Source organism: Lemur catta, chromosome 7 (assembly GCF_020740605.2).
Source record: "Lemur catta isolate mLemCat1 chromosome 7, mLemCat1.pri, whole genome shotgun sequence".
Lineage (NCBI taxonomy): Eukaryota > Metazoa > Chordata > Mammalia > Primates > Lemuridae > Lemur > Lemur catta.
Window position 1 is genome coordinate 107,311,349 of NC_059134.1, and position 15,861 is coordinate 107,327,209.

General features: G+C 59.2%; 1 protein-coding gene across 4 annotated transcripts; it reads right to left on the bottom strand.

The window, feature by feature from the left end:
* On the bottom strand, positions 1-11,581 carry GATD1 (glutamine amidotransferase class 1 domain containing 1). Of its 4 annotated transcripts, XR_006736563.1 has the most exons (9): positions 7,651-7,784; positions 5,456-5,532; positions 4,692-4,797; positions 4,226-4,333; positions 3,118-3,212; positions 2,031-2,124; positions 1,675-1,786; positions 1,399-1,554; positions 1-993 (listed from the first exon to the last, which is right to left on the bottom strand). XR_006736563.1 is itself a non-coding variant. In XM_045558527.1 (8 exons), exons 2-8 carry the CDS (start codon positions 5,495-5,497, stop codon positions 1,548-1,550), a joined length of 564 nt encoding a protein of 187 aa, XP_045414483.1. In that variant the 5' UTR covers positions 5,498-5,532; positions 11,042-11,581; the 3' UTR covers positions 1-1,547. The 4 variants fall into 4 exon arrangements, 3 of the variants coding, with proteins under 3 accessions (XP_045414483.1, XP_045414481.1, XP_045414482.1); XM_045558527.1 differs by lacking the exon at positions 7,651-7,784 and adding an exon at positions 11,042-11,581 and having other exon boundaries at positions 1-1,554; XM_045558525.1 differs by having other exon boundaries at positions 1-1,554.
* Between the last annotated feature and the right edge of the window lie 4,280 nt (positions 11,582-15,861).

Here is a 15,861-nt window from a genome sequence, read left to right on the forward strand (position 1 = left end):
CCCAGCTCCCCCCTTTTCACACGCGCGTGCACACGCACACCGTGACCTGGACCGCGAGCTCCGTCACAGGCTCTGCACACGCTACCTCTACAACACACCCTGCCATGGTCTGAATGTGTCTCCCCGAAATTCATGTTGAAATCCCCACCGCTAAGGGGCTGGGATTAGGAGGTGGGCCCTTGGGAGGCCGTTAGGTCACAGGGTGGAGCCCTCACCAATGGGGTTAGCGCCGGTAACTTGATCTCGGGCTTCCCACCTCCACAACTATGAGAAATAGGTTTCTGTTGTTCATAGGCCACCCGATTTATGGTATTTTGTTATAACAGCCTGAATGGACTAAGACATTAAGGCATGATCTTAAATTGAGTCTAAACAAAGAAGTTTGTGTCCAGGGACACCCGCCACACGGGGAGGAGAGCAGACCTGGGACAGACCCAGACGAGTGCGCAAGAGCATCTTTCTGAGCACAGCCTGGAGACGCTGGAGGGTGGGGGGAAGTGGCCTCCGAGGACAGGGACGTGCCTGGCTTCCTTCTTCCACTGTGTTCTGAATCTTCCTTACTGGACAGTTTTACAATCACCAGGGGTCTCCTTCCAGGTCACTGGAGGACAGCTGTGCGGTCCGACAAGCTGAGCCAGGAGGGGGGCAGGAGAAAGGCGAAGGAACAAACTCGGGCGGGGGACGAGGGGTCTGAGCCACTCGCAGAGGCCCTGCTCTAGGACCAACGGGCAGCCCCCAGAGGCTGGATGGGCAGTACCCAGGAGGGAGGCAGTTTCCCAGTAAAGGCCTGTCCAGGGTTTGGGGGACGGGGGCTGGCGCTGTCTGGCCAGGGCTGTGGGGAGCGGTGACTTGCTCGTGGCGAACCTCACGGTGGTAGGATATTCACAACCAAACTGTCCCGCGCTGCTTACGTGGGACGGGGCAACGTCACTGCATCCACCCCGCGGTGCCCCCAGCACCATCCCAGAGCTTAGACGGGGTCCCCGTTACATTCTGAAACCACACACCAGGCAGGGGCTCAAGTTAGGGCAGTTTCTTCAGCAGAGAACTGCTGCCAGCACCAGCCTATCTGGGGACAGGAGGCCGCACCTACCAGAAGCTTCCCTGTTCCCCTCTGGCCAAGATGAGGAGTTCTGAGCCAGCTCCCCCAAGGCCCCTACAGCTAAAGGGTGGGGGGCAGCCGAGGCCGCAGCAGAGCAAGCCCCCACCCAGGACTCCTGCCGCTGACCCCTCCAGCCAGCCAGCTCTCCCCGGAATGCTCAGCTGGGGGGGTCTCAAGGACCACCGCCGGCCAGCACAGCTCCTGCAGGGCCTGGGCCTTGTCTCTGCCTCCTACTGAGGAGAACATGCAGGGGGCAGGGCTGTCCCTCCACCCGAGCCGACACCCCCACAGCTCACTCCTGGAGGCCTGACAGTCCCACTAGGACCAGACCAGGCTGTCATCTCGGGTCGAGGGTCTCTTGCTGGGAGGGAAGAGGCAGGGTCCCTGGAGGCTCACGGAGGTGACACCGGGGCTGTCAGCAGGTGGCTGCGGCCACCCAGCAGGCTCATTTCCTGCAGGATGGACGTGTGGTCAGGGCTCGGTCACCAGCATGCAGCCCACACTGCCGGTGTGGCTGTGGCCCCGTACAGAAGCAGGTCGAGCAGGAGCCCGCCCGCCCCCGCTACCCTCACCGGCTGCCGCAGAGGAAGAGCAGGTTCTGTACGGCAGGGACGGTGGAGCTGGCGTTCTGGCCCGTGACGAGGTGGCGGTCCAGCACGACATGCGTGGCATCGGGCTCGCTAGCTGAGCAGGACCAAGGACACCAGCCTCAGGGGATGCCCCCACGACGCACCCCCTCCTACTCCCCTGGCTCCGGGCAGGCTCCAGTGGGTGAGGAGCTGGGTCAGCCTGCCAGGTCCCAGCTGCCAGCCACAGGGGTACGCGGGGCGCAGGGTGACGAGGCCGGCCTGGCTGGGCGTCTGCAGGCTGCAGCGGGAAGCCGCCCACCCCATCCCCTGTCAGTGTGGGGGCGCCCCTGGGAGCTCACCACTGAAGCTGGCGCCCGAGTCCTTCACAAAGTCCTCCACGATGAGCGGCAGGCGGGCGAAGCCAGGGGCCCTGACAAGCTCACACACCGGGGGCTGTGGCAAAGGACAGAGTGGGGCCCTGAGCCTGGACAGTCACCCCAGCACCCACCCTGCCCCTGAGGCTGACCCCAGGCATCAGGAGGTCGAGGCAGCAGGGAGCTTCACCCACCACATGGGGGTGGGGTGGGGGCGTCCCTGCTCATGACAGATACGAGGCTGCAGCGGCCGGAGCCAAAGGCTGGCCGTGTCCCCTGTGGGGTGTCCCTGGGAGGGGCTGGCTCCCCAGCATCGGAGCACACAGCTGACCAGAACGAGATGGGCTAGAGGCCTCAGGTGAGCCCCTCGGTGGGCAGAGGGCTGGGCAGGGCACATGCGCATACGTAGGTGCAAGTCTAACCACAGGGTCACGAGAGGGGGTCACGGCCACTTGGACCCGAGACAATGGGTGTCTCGCCCCAGAGGGCAGCTCTGAGCACCCACTGAGGAGCCCCTCAGCCGGGAGGGTGACACCCCAGCTGGGTGGGGCAACGGGGGCCAGTGACTGAGGGCCTCTGCACCGGCTAGTCCTGCTGCCCCACGTGTCCAGAGCCCACGTCACTGCCGCAGGTCTCAGACCGACCACCAGATCTCTGTGTCTCGGGGACATGCCCCACAAGGCTCTGAGCACCCGACGTGGCCCACATGCACCTGCCGCCCACATCCCTCCCAGCGTCTACTGTCCAGTGCCCTGGGCTGCGGGGAGCCCCAGGCCACAGCTGCGCGGAGGGGCTCTGGAGTCTCCACCCTCAGCCCAGCTGGCGGCAGGCAGAGTAGGTGGCCCAGAGAATCTCCCACGATGCCCCTCGCCCCATCCCAGACGGCGCCCAGCCTGTCCCCTGCCATCAACAGCCAAGGTCCCAATCGTCCCCAGCCAGGTGGGACACATGTTCTCAATTCAGGCAAAGAGAGCAGCCCTGGCCATACAGGGACAACACAGACCTGGGGCCAGCAGGAATCTGCTCTGGGGGCCCAACCCAGGACATCGGCCTCTGCCCTCAAAGCACTCACCCCCGTCAGGCTATAGCCATGGAACACCCAGGATCTGTCCTCATTGGTGGCACAGCACAGGGCGGCGACGCCGTGACCAACCGCACAGATGGGCTCTGAAAACAGCAGGGCATGGCGGGCCTGAGCCTGACACGGGCGCCTGGCAGGACCCGCCTCCCTGGGAACCACCCTAAGCTGCTGCTTCAGGACCAGGCTCTGGTTTAGCACCCAAAGCTCAGGTGTTGGTGGCTGAGAAACATGCACGAGGAGTCACAAGGTTCCAGGCCTATTTACCAACCCCCAGGACACGACACGGCCACGGCTGGGTACTCCAGGCCAACTCCAAGTGCACAGCCGTCCCTGGCTGCCACAGTGGCAGACGCCACGGGAAAGGCCCCTGCAGGGCTGCAGAGAGGAAGCCCCTGTGTGGGAGGCAGAGGTTCCCCGAGGCGGTGCCCGTGCCCTGCGGTGGGACCCCTCTGACTCCTCCCCAGAGGCTGCCTGGAACGAGCGCATCCCCACGGCTGAGTGGCCAGGAACAATCACCGCCTACCCAGGCGGTGCTGGGGACAGAGGCCCTGCTCCCACTGACTGGGGTGCTGTGCAAACCCCAGCCTGCCCGTGCACTGGCCCCCCAGGAAGATCCACCCACCCCACAGATATGCTTGCCACAGCCCGGCCCTGGCCAGGGCGGCTACCAGGTCTCCTCAGAACAGCCTTCCGCCCAGGCCCCGCTGGCCCGAACCCCAAACCCCAACCTGGATGCCGTGCTTTCTCCCAGGAACTGAGCTAGCACCCCGCCTCACTCCTGGAGGGCCCGGGAGGCCATGGCCACCAGCCCTCTCGGGAGCTGACAGGCTCACAGGCGGTGACTGGCAGGGGACCAAACTCAGCTACCTGGGTCAGAACCACGGAGGCCGTCCACACCGTGCATTTCCAGGTCCCAAACCTGAACCCTGCACCCTCAGCGGTCACTGCCTCCCACCCAGAGCTGCTGCGCTGGCCTGACCAGGGACCCACAAGCCCCCCCACCCCCCGCCCAGGTATCTTCCCACCTCTTCCGCTGGCAGACCAGTTCCTCCTGGATCTGCTCGCCCGCCCAGCCCCCCCCGGCCCGGCGGCCACCTACTGCTCTCAGCGTGGAAGTGCTGCAGGATGCGGGCCAGGGACCCGCTGCTGGCCAGGTCGACCAGGGCCCCAGGGCAGCTGGGGATCAGGAGGGCATGGTACCGGGCACCTGCGGGGGGACCACACGTCAGTCACGGAGAGAGGGCGCACAGCCAGGGCAGACCCTCCACAGGGATCAGCTGGCCAGGTGACATCACTTGTCGCTTTTCCTACATGGGCTATGGCTCCGAAGGGCCACGCCACATTCCAATGGGCCATTCTGGCTTTCCCGTCTCCACATGCCCACTCCTTTCCCCCAGCGGAGCCCAGGAACCCAGGACGGGGGCTGGAGACTGCCCCAGATGGTCACAGTGCTCCATGGCTTCAGGGGCAGAGCCAGGGAGCCTGTTGAAACCCCAAGGCCATCTGGAACCCCGGGGGCGGGGGAGGAACATGGCCTGCCCAGCAAGGAGGGGGTCCTGACCCACCGTCGATGGACTCAAGCTTCGCAGGGCTGGCGTAGGCCTTCAGGCGGAAGTCTTGCACCCAGCGTGCGTTGCTCTCAGTCACACCCACGAAGTCCATGGGCTTGCCCTGGAGGAGCAAAGCGCTGAGGGTCAGCAGGGCCACCTCACGGTAGGATCAGTGGGAGCCTGGCACACTGACGCAGGGCTGTGACCCAACAGCATCCCCTCGGGGCACGGAGGCACCTGATGGCCTAGCCACCTTCACCAGGTTTCCAGCTGGGGGGGCTTCTGTAGCCACTGAGCCTGTCCCAGCAGGAGCAGGCAGTGGCCAAGGAAGGCCCGATGAGTGGGACCTCCATGCATGGTGGCCGAGCATAGCCCCACGTCTGAGGGCACACCCCAGGGTCTCACCATGGCTCCCCACCCCTTGCTCCCTCTTGGCCCTCCATCTCCTGCCTATGCAGTGGCAGGAACTGTCCCACCCACCTTGGAGGTGACTCGAATGTGCAGTGACAAATATGTACTGCATCCTTGTTACGACCCAGCTACGTCTGATACCCCTGGGTCCCCTGGTACCGGAGGTTCGAGAATCCCCCCAGTGGAAACATCTGCACCTGCCCACACGGGGCCGAACCTCATCTCAGCACACAAACTCGCACACCTGTACAGAAAGGCCCCCATTCCGACAGGTGGGTCAGAGCCCAGGGAAAGGGGAGAGTCTCCCCTCCTCCCGCAGAGCCCGGGCGATCTCCAAGCGTCCAGAGAGGGGCAGCGGCTGCACTTACCCCAGGGGTGGCCACCTGCAGGTTGAAGGTGGCGCTGGCCATTGTGAAGCAGTGGAGGAAGGACTGGGCCGACACACCTGCAGAAGGGTCCCAGGTAGGTACAGGCATGACAGGACCAGCCTGCTCCCCCAGATGCCCAGATGCCCCCGGGGCCTGTCCTGGTCCTCTCAGGGTAGTTCTCTCCCCCACCCCAGGGGCCCACCTCTCAAAACCCTGAGGCAAAGGCAGCACCCACTCATGTCCAGGAGGGGCACAGCCAGGTCTGTGCTCTGCCCGCTCCAGCCCACTGGCCCCAGACAGACCCCCAAGCCAACCAGGGGCCCGGCATCCGCCAAGGTGGGCTCTCCTCCCAGCCTGGCACCTGTACCTTCCAGCCCCTAGCTGGAACCGGGGACAGGACCCAACCCATCTCAAGTGTCCCTCACACACACCCCTCGCACCCCAACTCCTGGCCTCAACCCACCCTCACACACACCCTCTCTAGCGAAGGCCTCTGCAGGGAAACCAACCAGAGGGTGAGGTCCAATTACACTCCGCTCATGCACTCACTGAACCACCAGGGACCGAGGCCCCCAGTCCCCAAGCTGGACCAGGGAAGGGTGGCAGTGAGCAGACTGTCCCATACACTGCAAGCGCGTCCTGACACCTCCCCACTCCCTCCAGGTAGAACACTCAGGACCCCTTTCCTCAACTGAGCTCTGGGATTCTGCCCTCCCCATGTACCCAACCCCCTTATGCCCATCAAAGGACTCTTAAGGCCAGGCACAGTGGCTCACGCCTGTAATCCCAGCACTCTGGGAGGCCGAGGCAGGAGGATGGCTCGAGGTCAGGAGTTCGAGACCAGCCTGAGCAAAAGTGAGACTCCATCTCTACTAAAAATAGAAAGAAATTAGCCGGACAACCAAAAATATACAGAAAAAATTAGCCGGCCATGGTGGTGTGCTCCTGTAGTCCCAGCTACTCGGGAGACTGAGGCAAAAGGAGCCTCAGGGGTTTGAGGTTGCTGTGAACTAGGCTGACACCACGGTACTCTAGCCTGGGCAACAAGTGAGACTGTCTCAAAAAAAAAAAAAAGACTCTCAGGAAAAAAAAAAAACCAACACTACACCGAGTCCAGAAGACAATCCCATACACTCTGGGGGCTGCAGCCCACCAGGGAAAAGGCAAGCCCTGCCCACTTGCACTGCCAGAGAACACAAACCACAAGTGGGTTTTTCTTTTCTTCTTTTTTGAGAGTCTCGCCCTGTTGCCCCAGCTAGAGTGCCGTGGTGTCATCATAGCTCACAGCAACCTCAAGCTCCTGGCTCAAGCGATCCTCCTGCCTCAGCCTCCCAAGTAGCTGGGACTACAGGCCCATGTCAGGATGCCCCACTAATTTTTTTCTTTTTTTGGTAGAGATGGGATCCTGCTCTTGGCTCAGGCTGGTCACAAACTCCTGATCTCAAGCAATCCTCCTGCCTCGTCCTCCCAGAGTGCCAGGATTACAGGTGCCACCACGCCTGGCCCCGCAAGTGCATTTCTGACATGGCATGGTCAACTTCTTTCTACATTTATTTTAATCCTGGAATCCAATTCCCTAAACTTAACTTTCATCTTTATTCACTCGTCAATTAATACATACTCATTGCAAAACGTTTGTATATCAAGGAAAAACAAAGTCTCCCCAAAACACCCCCCCCCCGACTCTGCCCCTCGGGCAGTTCCTCGAACTCCTACTTCCCGGCACTTCCCAACCCCGGCCCCACCTCCCCGTGGTGCGACTCTCTCCGACACGGAGCATACAGGTGAGGCTCTGCAAAGGGCTCGGCTCTCATCCTCCCCCTCCCCTGCCGGGCGCCTGAGCCGCCCTGCGCCCCGGTAGCAACCGTGCCCGCGACAGGGACCCCCACCTGCCACCCCGTCCCGCGTGAGCCCCAGGCCAGCTCACCCTGGTTGGCGAGGGGCGCGCGGCCTGGCCGTCCCGTCGCTCCGAAAGCCCCTCCCCGACCCCTCCGCCCGAGCCCGGAGCCCAGAGCGGCGGTCAGCTGCTCCCTCCGCCCCCAGGGGCCGCCGCCGCCGCCCGCGCTCTCCGCGACAGCAGCGCCCCAGAAGCAGGACCCCGGCCCGCCCGCGCCCCCGGCTGCGCTTCTTCCCGGCACCGCCGCGACTCCCGCCCGCGGTCCCCAGGCCGACAACCCCGGAGCCCGCCCCCTCACCTTCGGCGGCGCCGCTGGCCACCAGCAGGCAGGCGGGCCGGCTCTGGAGCCGCTCGGACGCCATGGCGCGGGGACAGCGCTCAGCCTGCGCGTGCGCGGGGCGTGTGCGCGCTCGTCCCGGAGGCTGCGGGTCACGTGACGAGCGCGGGGCTGCGCGCATGCGCCCATCTCGCCGGCGGCGTCAGCTCGTGCGCTGGGGGGTTCCGGACGGGTCCCCTGCGCGTGCGCCCCAGGCCCGAGCGGACGCGGCCGGACGTGTAGCAGCCTGGGCACCTTCGCTAGCCAGGGTCGCCGGCAGCCAGCGCCGGCCGGGGCGAGCGGGGACGGAGAGCAGCCCCTGCCCCGGGCCGCCGGCGTCCGGTCGTGGAGGGCCACCAGTGCCAGTCCCCGGGCTCCGGGGACGTGACACCCGCAGTGCCGGGCACAGCGCCCTGCCCTGGGCGCACGGCCGGAGCTGGGAGCCGGCCCGCGGGCCCCGGGGAAGCTGGCTGCGGCCGTTAGCTGAGAGGACGGCAGGGAGGCTAGGGCGACGGGCCACGTGCGTGCAGGCGGGGGGCCCGAGTGGCCGTCCCTGCTCCGGTGCACCCGCGGGGGCCTTCAGGCATCCAGGGAGGCGGCGTGGGGTGATGGGTTCCGCCTGGCCAGGGCAGTTGGGGGATGACAGGTGTCCAGGGTCACTCGGGTTTGGGCTGAGCTCCTGGGAGATGAGGGTGCCACTTCCCGAGATGGGGGCACCCCAGGAGTGCTGAGTTTGGTGAGCAAACTCCAGGGCGCTGTTGGGCCAAGCTGCATTTGGAGCAGTTTTCCTGGAGTGCAGTTAGTTGCAGGTGTCCGCGGGGGGTGGTCAGCCTGCCCTGCTGAGCCTCCTCCCAGGGCTCTTCCCCGGGGTCAAATTTGAGATCCTGCTGATCTTGGGGCTTGTACACCTCCCCGAGCGTGGAGTTCTGGGGCATCCTGTGTGTGCTGTTGAGGTACCTGGTGCGCCGGTGGGGCAGGGGGAGGCGTGGCGGCCTGGCACCAGGGGCTCTGCCGAGCAGGTGCTGATGCTCCTCTTTGGAAACCCTGAGATGGAAGGTGCGGGAGGATCCCAGGTCTTGTTGCCATGCAGCGGTGAAGGGTTTTGTTGTTCATTTCTCTAGAACTTGCACGTGCTGGGATCCGTTCCTGGGGGCCTTCTGTCCTGCAGAGCTGGCCCACGGCCCTGGATCTCCAGTCACCCCTGCTGCCCTTCTTGATGAATTCCTGCTTTTTGGAGCATGTCCAAGCCTTTCCCTGGGTGCCTTTGCACTTGCTACTCCTCCCTCCGCCTGAAATGCTATAGCTCCTCTCCGCTCATCAATCTCCTAAGCATCCCTCAAAGCCTGTGGGCACCAGAGGCATTGTCTGGCCAGCACAGTAGTCCCTCTGTGTCTGAGAGATTGGTTCCAGGACACCTGCAGATTCCAAATGCCACGAGTGACCCATGCCCCAGGGCCCAGACGCATGTCTCTCCCCAGTAGGGTGCGGGCTTTCTTTGACCAAGGCTGGGCTGGTGGAGCACCTGAGTCACACAGACCAGAGCGGGCAGCAGAGGGCAGTAAGTGATAGCCCCTAAGACATGGGATGCCAGGGCAGTGGCTGGGGCACAGGGTGTCTTCACCCGGGGAGGGCCATCGGCAGCACCACGAGTGCCAGGGCAACAGGCTCCAGCATCTGCCCCCTGGCCAGTAGGGACTGGCCAGAAGACATCAGACATGTGGGTGGGTGGTGGCCTCTCTGACCTGGAGAGGGTGCTGTGACCAGGGGGCAGGCCTGACCCAGATGGCCCAGGACAGCAGGTGGATGCCGAAGGGTTGGTCAGACAGGCTCCTCTTGGACACCTTGGTACCACTGGGCTGGGGGGAGACCCCCTACTCACTGGCACCTGTGCCCGTGTGTCAGGGCTGGGCGCCAGGAATGGCATGTGAGCCCTCGCTTTACTGCCACAAGGCACACACTTGTCTCCTGCCAGGACAGGTTCCCAGCCTGGGGCAGGCAGGCAGCGCAGCTCCTCACGCTGGTCCGCAAGCACAAGCTCTGCCTGGGCCCAAAGACACCGGGCAAGAGTCAGACCAGGCACCCAGGGACCGGGCACTGCCAGGCAGGGAGCCAGGTCTCTGCCCATGCAGCCTGGGGCCAGGTGTGAGGTCGCTCAGCTGCGGGTGCAGAGGAACGCTGGAGACCCAGGTGTCAGAGGCCGAGACCTGCAGCAGCCAGGATGGGGGCCCGGAGCAGTGAGAGGTGCCACCCCTGCCCTTCCTCAGGCCTTGGTGACTGTGTCCCGTGTGTGGTGCAGGCTGGGAGGTGTCCAGCGGGCACACAGGATGCACTCTAGGGTGGGAGCCTCCACGTGGAGGTGAGGAGGGAGGAGAACAGGGCAGAACCTCCCCAGCCCACTCGAGTCTGCAGCCCTGTATCACGGCCATGGGGGTTTTTTAGACCTTTTCATATCTAATATTTATTTTGCCCTTAAAAGCAGTTTTGTACTAAAAATTAAACTGGCCTGGGCATCCCAGAGAATTTTTTGTTTGTTTGTTTGAGACAGTTTTACTCCATCACCCCTGCTAGAGCGCAGTGGCGTCGTCATACCTTACTGCAACCTCAAACTCCTGGGCTCCAGCGGTCCTCCTGCCTCAGCTTCCCAAGTAGATGGGACTACAGGTGCATGCCACCACACCTGGCTGATTTTTTTCTATTTTTAGTTGCCCAGCTAAATTTTTCTATTTTTTCTTAGTGGAGACGGGTCTCATTCTTGCTCAGGCTGGTCTTGAACTCCTGAGCTCAAGGGATCCTCCTGCCTCGGCCTCCCAGAGTGCTGGGATTGCAGGTGTGAGCCACCGCGCCCGGCCTCCAGAGAATTTCTTTATTGCTTCTGGAAGAGTCCCTGCATTACTCAGATTTAGGGACTGCGTGAAGCAGAAGCTGAGCCTCGGGTGGGTTAGGTCAGTGCAGACAGAGGGAAGCGCCCAGAAGCAGCGCCTGGCAAGACCTCCAGTGCCCGCCAGGCGAGGCACACAGCACTCAGGCCCGACCCGGGGCAGGAGAGGAGGCCGCACTGCAGGTGCAGGGGGGCTCAAGGTGCACCCCGCATGCCCATGTCACAGCAGCACTAGGCATGAGAGCCAAGGGGTGAAAGCCACCTGTCGCGGTGGGCAGGTCTATGCAGGCCTGTCCCAAAGTCCAGGGAAGATGAAAGGCTGAAGAAAGGCTGGCAAATCCAGTTTCAGAAAGAAACATTTAGTAGGGACTTAAGAACAGAAGGTATGTCCCTTGTGGCTGAGAGAGGAGACAGTGGGTCCCTGTGCCATCACCCCCCAGACCCAGGGCTGGAGCAATCAGAGAGGTAAATTTTGGTCACAAAAGTATACTTTACCCAATTTCTCTAAGCCATAAGTAGCTGAGAAGGAAAAAGGTTTTCTTCAGTCGGGGTGGCGGCCTCCCATCCCAGATGTCTGTTCACGTCGGAGCTGCCGTCCGCTGGCAGGTGAGGGCTGTTTGTGGGGTCTCCAGCAGCTCCTCCCGGGGTTCCAGAGTCAGCCCTGGGGCGGGCAAGGGCTCCTTGCTTGTTCGTGTCTCCTCCCTGCACTCCCCGGCCAGCACGATCCTGCACAAACCATTTCCGCCGGACTGTGGGACTCTTCCAGGCACCGACTTCCCCATTGGTGTTGCTCTGACGTCACCAGGACATCAGGGTGTTTCCGGTGTCACGATCATTTTGTGTCCTTCAGTTGTAGGGGTGGCTTCAGTTAATGTCCCGTACCAAGACAGTAAATGCCTCTTGTACTCGAGTGGAAATTCTGTACTCAAGGTCCCAGCGATCGTCCTAGGGAAGTGGTCACAGGCTTTTCCCCTAAGCCCCAGGACACTGAGGGCTGCCAGGGCAGAACGTCCCGAGGGCACTCCAGCTGCGACTCTGCACTCTGCACTCTGGGCTGGGGCGGTCGTACCGTTCCCACTGGCCATGTCCCATGAACCTTGCTCACGGGGCAGATTTACTGCCCTGTGTTTTGCAATCCTAGGCAGGAGAGAAACCTTCCCGGGTCAGACACAACGTCCATTTTTATAAAACGCTTTGGGAAACACGACACACTTACTTTACGTAAAGCGTGTTTAAACACTGTAACTTCCATGATCTTATCAGCCTTCACATCTATGCCTAAATTCCAGGAACTTTTCCTCTCTACCCCCAGGCCACTTTACCGCTTCTCCAGAAAAAGGATTTGGGTTCTCGGCAGGGGGATTAAGCCTAGGGACCGAGCCCTTTTGTCATCTTACCTTGATTAGCCCTGTTCACATTGCCCCGGGCAACTGAAGTCAGCTTTCAGCTTTCTCACTGTGACCTTTGCCTTCTGAGCTTTTAAAATGTCTCCGTTCTGGGGCAAACACGGAAAAACTGGTTTGGGGCCCTTTAATGTTGGGAGATCAGCAAGGGTTAGGTCCACCCAACCTTTGATAATTAGTTAAGATAGTGTTAAGACTTCTGTTTTAATATATCAGTTTCTATTTATGGCCAGGCATGGTGGCTCAGGCCTGTAATCCCAGCACTCTGGGAGGCCGAGATGGGAGGATCACTTGAGCTCAGGAGTTTGAGACCAGCCTGAGCAAGAGCCAGACCCCGTCTCTACTAAAAATAGAAATAAATTATCTGGACAACTAAAAATATATAGAAAAAATTAGCCGGGCATGTTGGCGCATGCCTGTAGTCCCAGCTACTCGGGAGGCTGAGGCAGGAGGATCGCTTGAGCCCAGGAGTCTGAGGTTGCAGTGAGCTGTGACGATCCCGCTGCACTCCAGCCTCAGCAGCAGCAGAGCAAGACTCTGTCTCAAAACAAAAAAAAGAAAGAAAGAACATATTTGTAAAATAACGTTCATAAAAAAATATTTTTAATTAAAAAAGAAAAAATTTTCTATTTTAGTCCCTGCATTTTGTAATAACCACCTGAAGGTTTCCGCCTTGCTGGGACAAGTCCCATGGCAAAGCTGACGCAGCTTGTCCGACTGTACACGGGGTGCCCACGCCAAAGGGCCCCTTGTCCACAGCAGTGACCGCCTGGGTGACTGGCACTGTCCACAGCTGGATCTCCTGGCCTCGCAAGGCCACGCATCGGAAGCATGTGGGCTGCTGCGCCTGGGGTGCCCCACTTGACATTTGTGGGGGGAGTCAGGCAGTCCTCCCTCCCAGGGTCAGCAGACCTCACAGGGGCTTTTATCCAGGTGGGTAGGCTGGCTGTCCCCTCTGGGGTAACCTGCTGTGTGTCTGGGTCGCCTACACCCATCTCTGATTGTCCGGTGGTGAGCTGAGTCCTGCACCAACCTAAACACACTTCTCCACTCTGCAGCTTGTAAAATCCAAGACGCCCTAAATTAGTTGCTCCCATAATCCTTTTTAGTAAAATGGAATCGCAAAATGGAACAATTTTGTAAAATGGTGTTCTGAGCTCAGACAGGCCCACAGTTGAGCTTGGCCCTCAAGGCCTGGCCGGCACTCTCTCGCTGTCACTTTAGCTGTTGCAGACAGCAGTGGCCGAAGTGACACTGGGCTGTCCCAGTGAAGAGGGGAGGCCCCTGCGCTCGCCAGCTGGGTTTCTGGCTTTGCACAGGAAGGAATTCAGGAGGAGCCAACTGGCTGCAGGAAGGTTTACTGAGACAGAGACAGGCAAGGGATCCTGCCCCACAGAGTAGGGTCCTCTCCCTGGCAGGAGGGAACCCCCTCATGCAGCAATGGCAACGTTTGTGTGTGTTCAAGAGCCCGTCTGGGAAACAGCCGTGTGTGACCAGCATTGTCTTGAGGTCACGCCCTGAAGGTTGATCCTCAGTTGCTGTCAAAGAAAGAGGAGCGCAGAGGGTTTGTAAGGCCTGCGGCTTAGTAATTCATCCATCTCCAGGTGGTCCCGGGGCCGGCACTGTGCTGGCAGCTTCCTTATTCAGGGTGGTCACCGTCTGGTATCAGCCAAAACAGCTGCCGTTGGGCTCCTGACCGTCCTTTCTGCTTCATCCCTGCGTTACAGGGATTAACTACTCCCTCCTTGTTGGTTTGCGTTTCCTTAGGCATCCAGTGAGCCGGCCTCCCAAGTGTCAGACCCACCCTAAATTCTGCCGGTGACTCCATGGTTCGGAGCTGAGCTCAGCACAGCCCAGGGGTCAGTGGCTCAGGAGTCAGAGGTTCCCCATTCTGTAGCCTTTTATCCTCCTTCTATCCAATTAGTTTTATCCGTATCATTTTATCCTTCATTTTGAAACAACCTTTAAGTGCCCTAAACTAGACAAAATTACTTTTCCTTCAGCGAAATCCATATCCTCATGTTTTCGTAACCACCTTTGCCTCCCTCACACATCTTCACACCCGTGTGTGGAGCCGGTTCTTTTATCCGGTAGTTCTGATTATGGATGTGAATTACAGTGTCAACTCTAAAGGACCCTAATTTCCAGTCGATAAGGAAAACCGCATCTGTTACTTGGCGCATCAGTCACCTGAGACCCCACCCCTCACGGGAGACACGCATCGGCTTAATACTAACCTATGACCTGGCCCATCAACTAACCCCACCCCTCGGGCCACCCCAACTTAATAAATGTGGGAAAAATTGGGTAGACGGGGCTCAGAATTTGGTGGTGAGATCTCTCTGAGCCCGCCGGCAAATAAACCTTGATTCTCCGACTCTCCGTGTGCCACTCGGTTTGTCCCCAGGACCACCCGCTGTATGTAACACAGTGAAAAAGCTAGGAAGTAAAAGTAATTTTGAATTGTTTTATATCCATCCCCAATTTTTTTATTAACAGCTCTAAATATATTTAGCTTTTTATACCATATAAAAATAATATGACAAAGTATATAAACTTAAGCTTAATGTCTAATAATTATTTCAGTATTTTAACTTACCTTAGAAATGACTCCAACATTTTATACTTATCTATTCCTTAATTTAACATAACATGGCTCTAAGATTTTAAATCACTGAAAAGGGTTTTGAAACTGTGACACAGGTAACCTCCCTGTCTTCCCGGGTACCCAAGTGGCACCCAAGGACAGCTCAGAAGGACCGGCCTGTCCAGGTCCTGACGTCTCGTACCACGTGGGGGGCTCAGGCCTGAGGACAGAGCTGGGAGGTAACCCTGGCCCTCCCCGCGCAGCCAGGGAGGACGTTTGTTTAGACCCTAGAATCCAGTGGCTCTGGGACATTAGCTCACAGACAAGTCAAACAATTACCAAAAATACCACAGAAGAAACTGTTTCATGACCTTAAAACACCTACCGGAGGCAGTGTAAGCCTGATGGACCAATAGACCCAGGCAAATAATGGCTGAATTATATTTAATTCTGAAGACACCAGTTTACCTTTTTTTTTTTTTTTTGGAGACAGTCTCATTCTGTTGTCCAGGCTAGCGTGCCCTGGTGTCAGCCTAGCTCACAGCAACCTCCAACTCCTGGGCTCAAGTGATCCTCCTGCCTCAGCCTCCTGGGTAGCTGGGACTACAGGCGTGCGCCACCATGCCCGGCTAATTTTTCTATTTTTAGTGGAGACAGGATCTTGCTCTTGCTCAGGCTGGTCTTGAATTCCTGAGCTCAAGTGATCCTTCCGCCTCAGCCTCCCAGAGTCCTGGGATTACAGGCGTGAGCCACCCCACCCGGCCCGGTTTCTAGTTTTCTGATAAAATATTTGATCGAAGTGCTTACTTTTTCTTTAAGCCAATTAATTAGAGCTATTTAATATCTTTTTGTAGGGAAATATCACATACACGTGACACATAAACACATAGACATACAGACACACAGACAGAAGCAGATCTTCTTTTATGTTTTTAGTGACAGGGTCTGTCTCTGTCACCCAGGCTGGAACACAGTGGCCAGATCATAGTTCACTGCAGCCTCCCACTCCTGGGCCTCCCAAAGTGTCGCACCCAGCCTCATTTGCCAGTTTTCAAATAGTTTCTCTCTCCTGTTTTACACTATGGATCATTTCCCTAGGACGAGACTCTTAAGTGAAAAATGGTAGAAAATTTATATCTCCAAGACACTGAACTGAGGTCTAAACACCATCTTCTGCTGAGCCCCTGGGCATGGGTAAAAGCCTAGTTAAGACAAGATTGGCAGAAAAGCATCTTAAATAAAGGTGAGGCTTGTCAAGTGAGCTCTAAGCCATTGTTTCCCACAACATGGAAGTGACCTAAATGCAGGGGGGGCGAGGGAGATGC

Bases quoted from the DNA above. Each gene is read 5' to 3' on its own strand.
- GATD1 (XM_045558525.1), bottom strand. From the start codon at position 7,714: ATGGCGTCCGAGCGGCTCCAGAGCCGGCCCGCCTGCCTGCTGGTGGCC. The intron at 4,798-5,455 runs GTAAGTGCAGCC...TTGCTCCTCCAG, and splicing joins TGCAGGTGGCCACCCCTGGG to GGCAAGCCCATGGACTTCGT. The intron at 2,125-3,117 runs GTGAGTGCTTTG...CCTTTGCCACAG, and splicing joins ATGGCTATAGCCTGACGGGG to CCCCCGGTGTGTGAGCTTGT.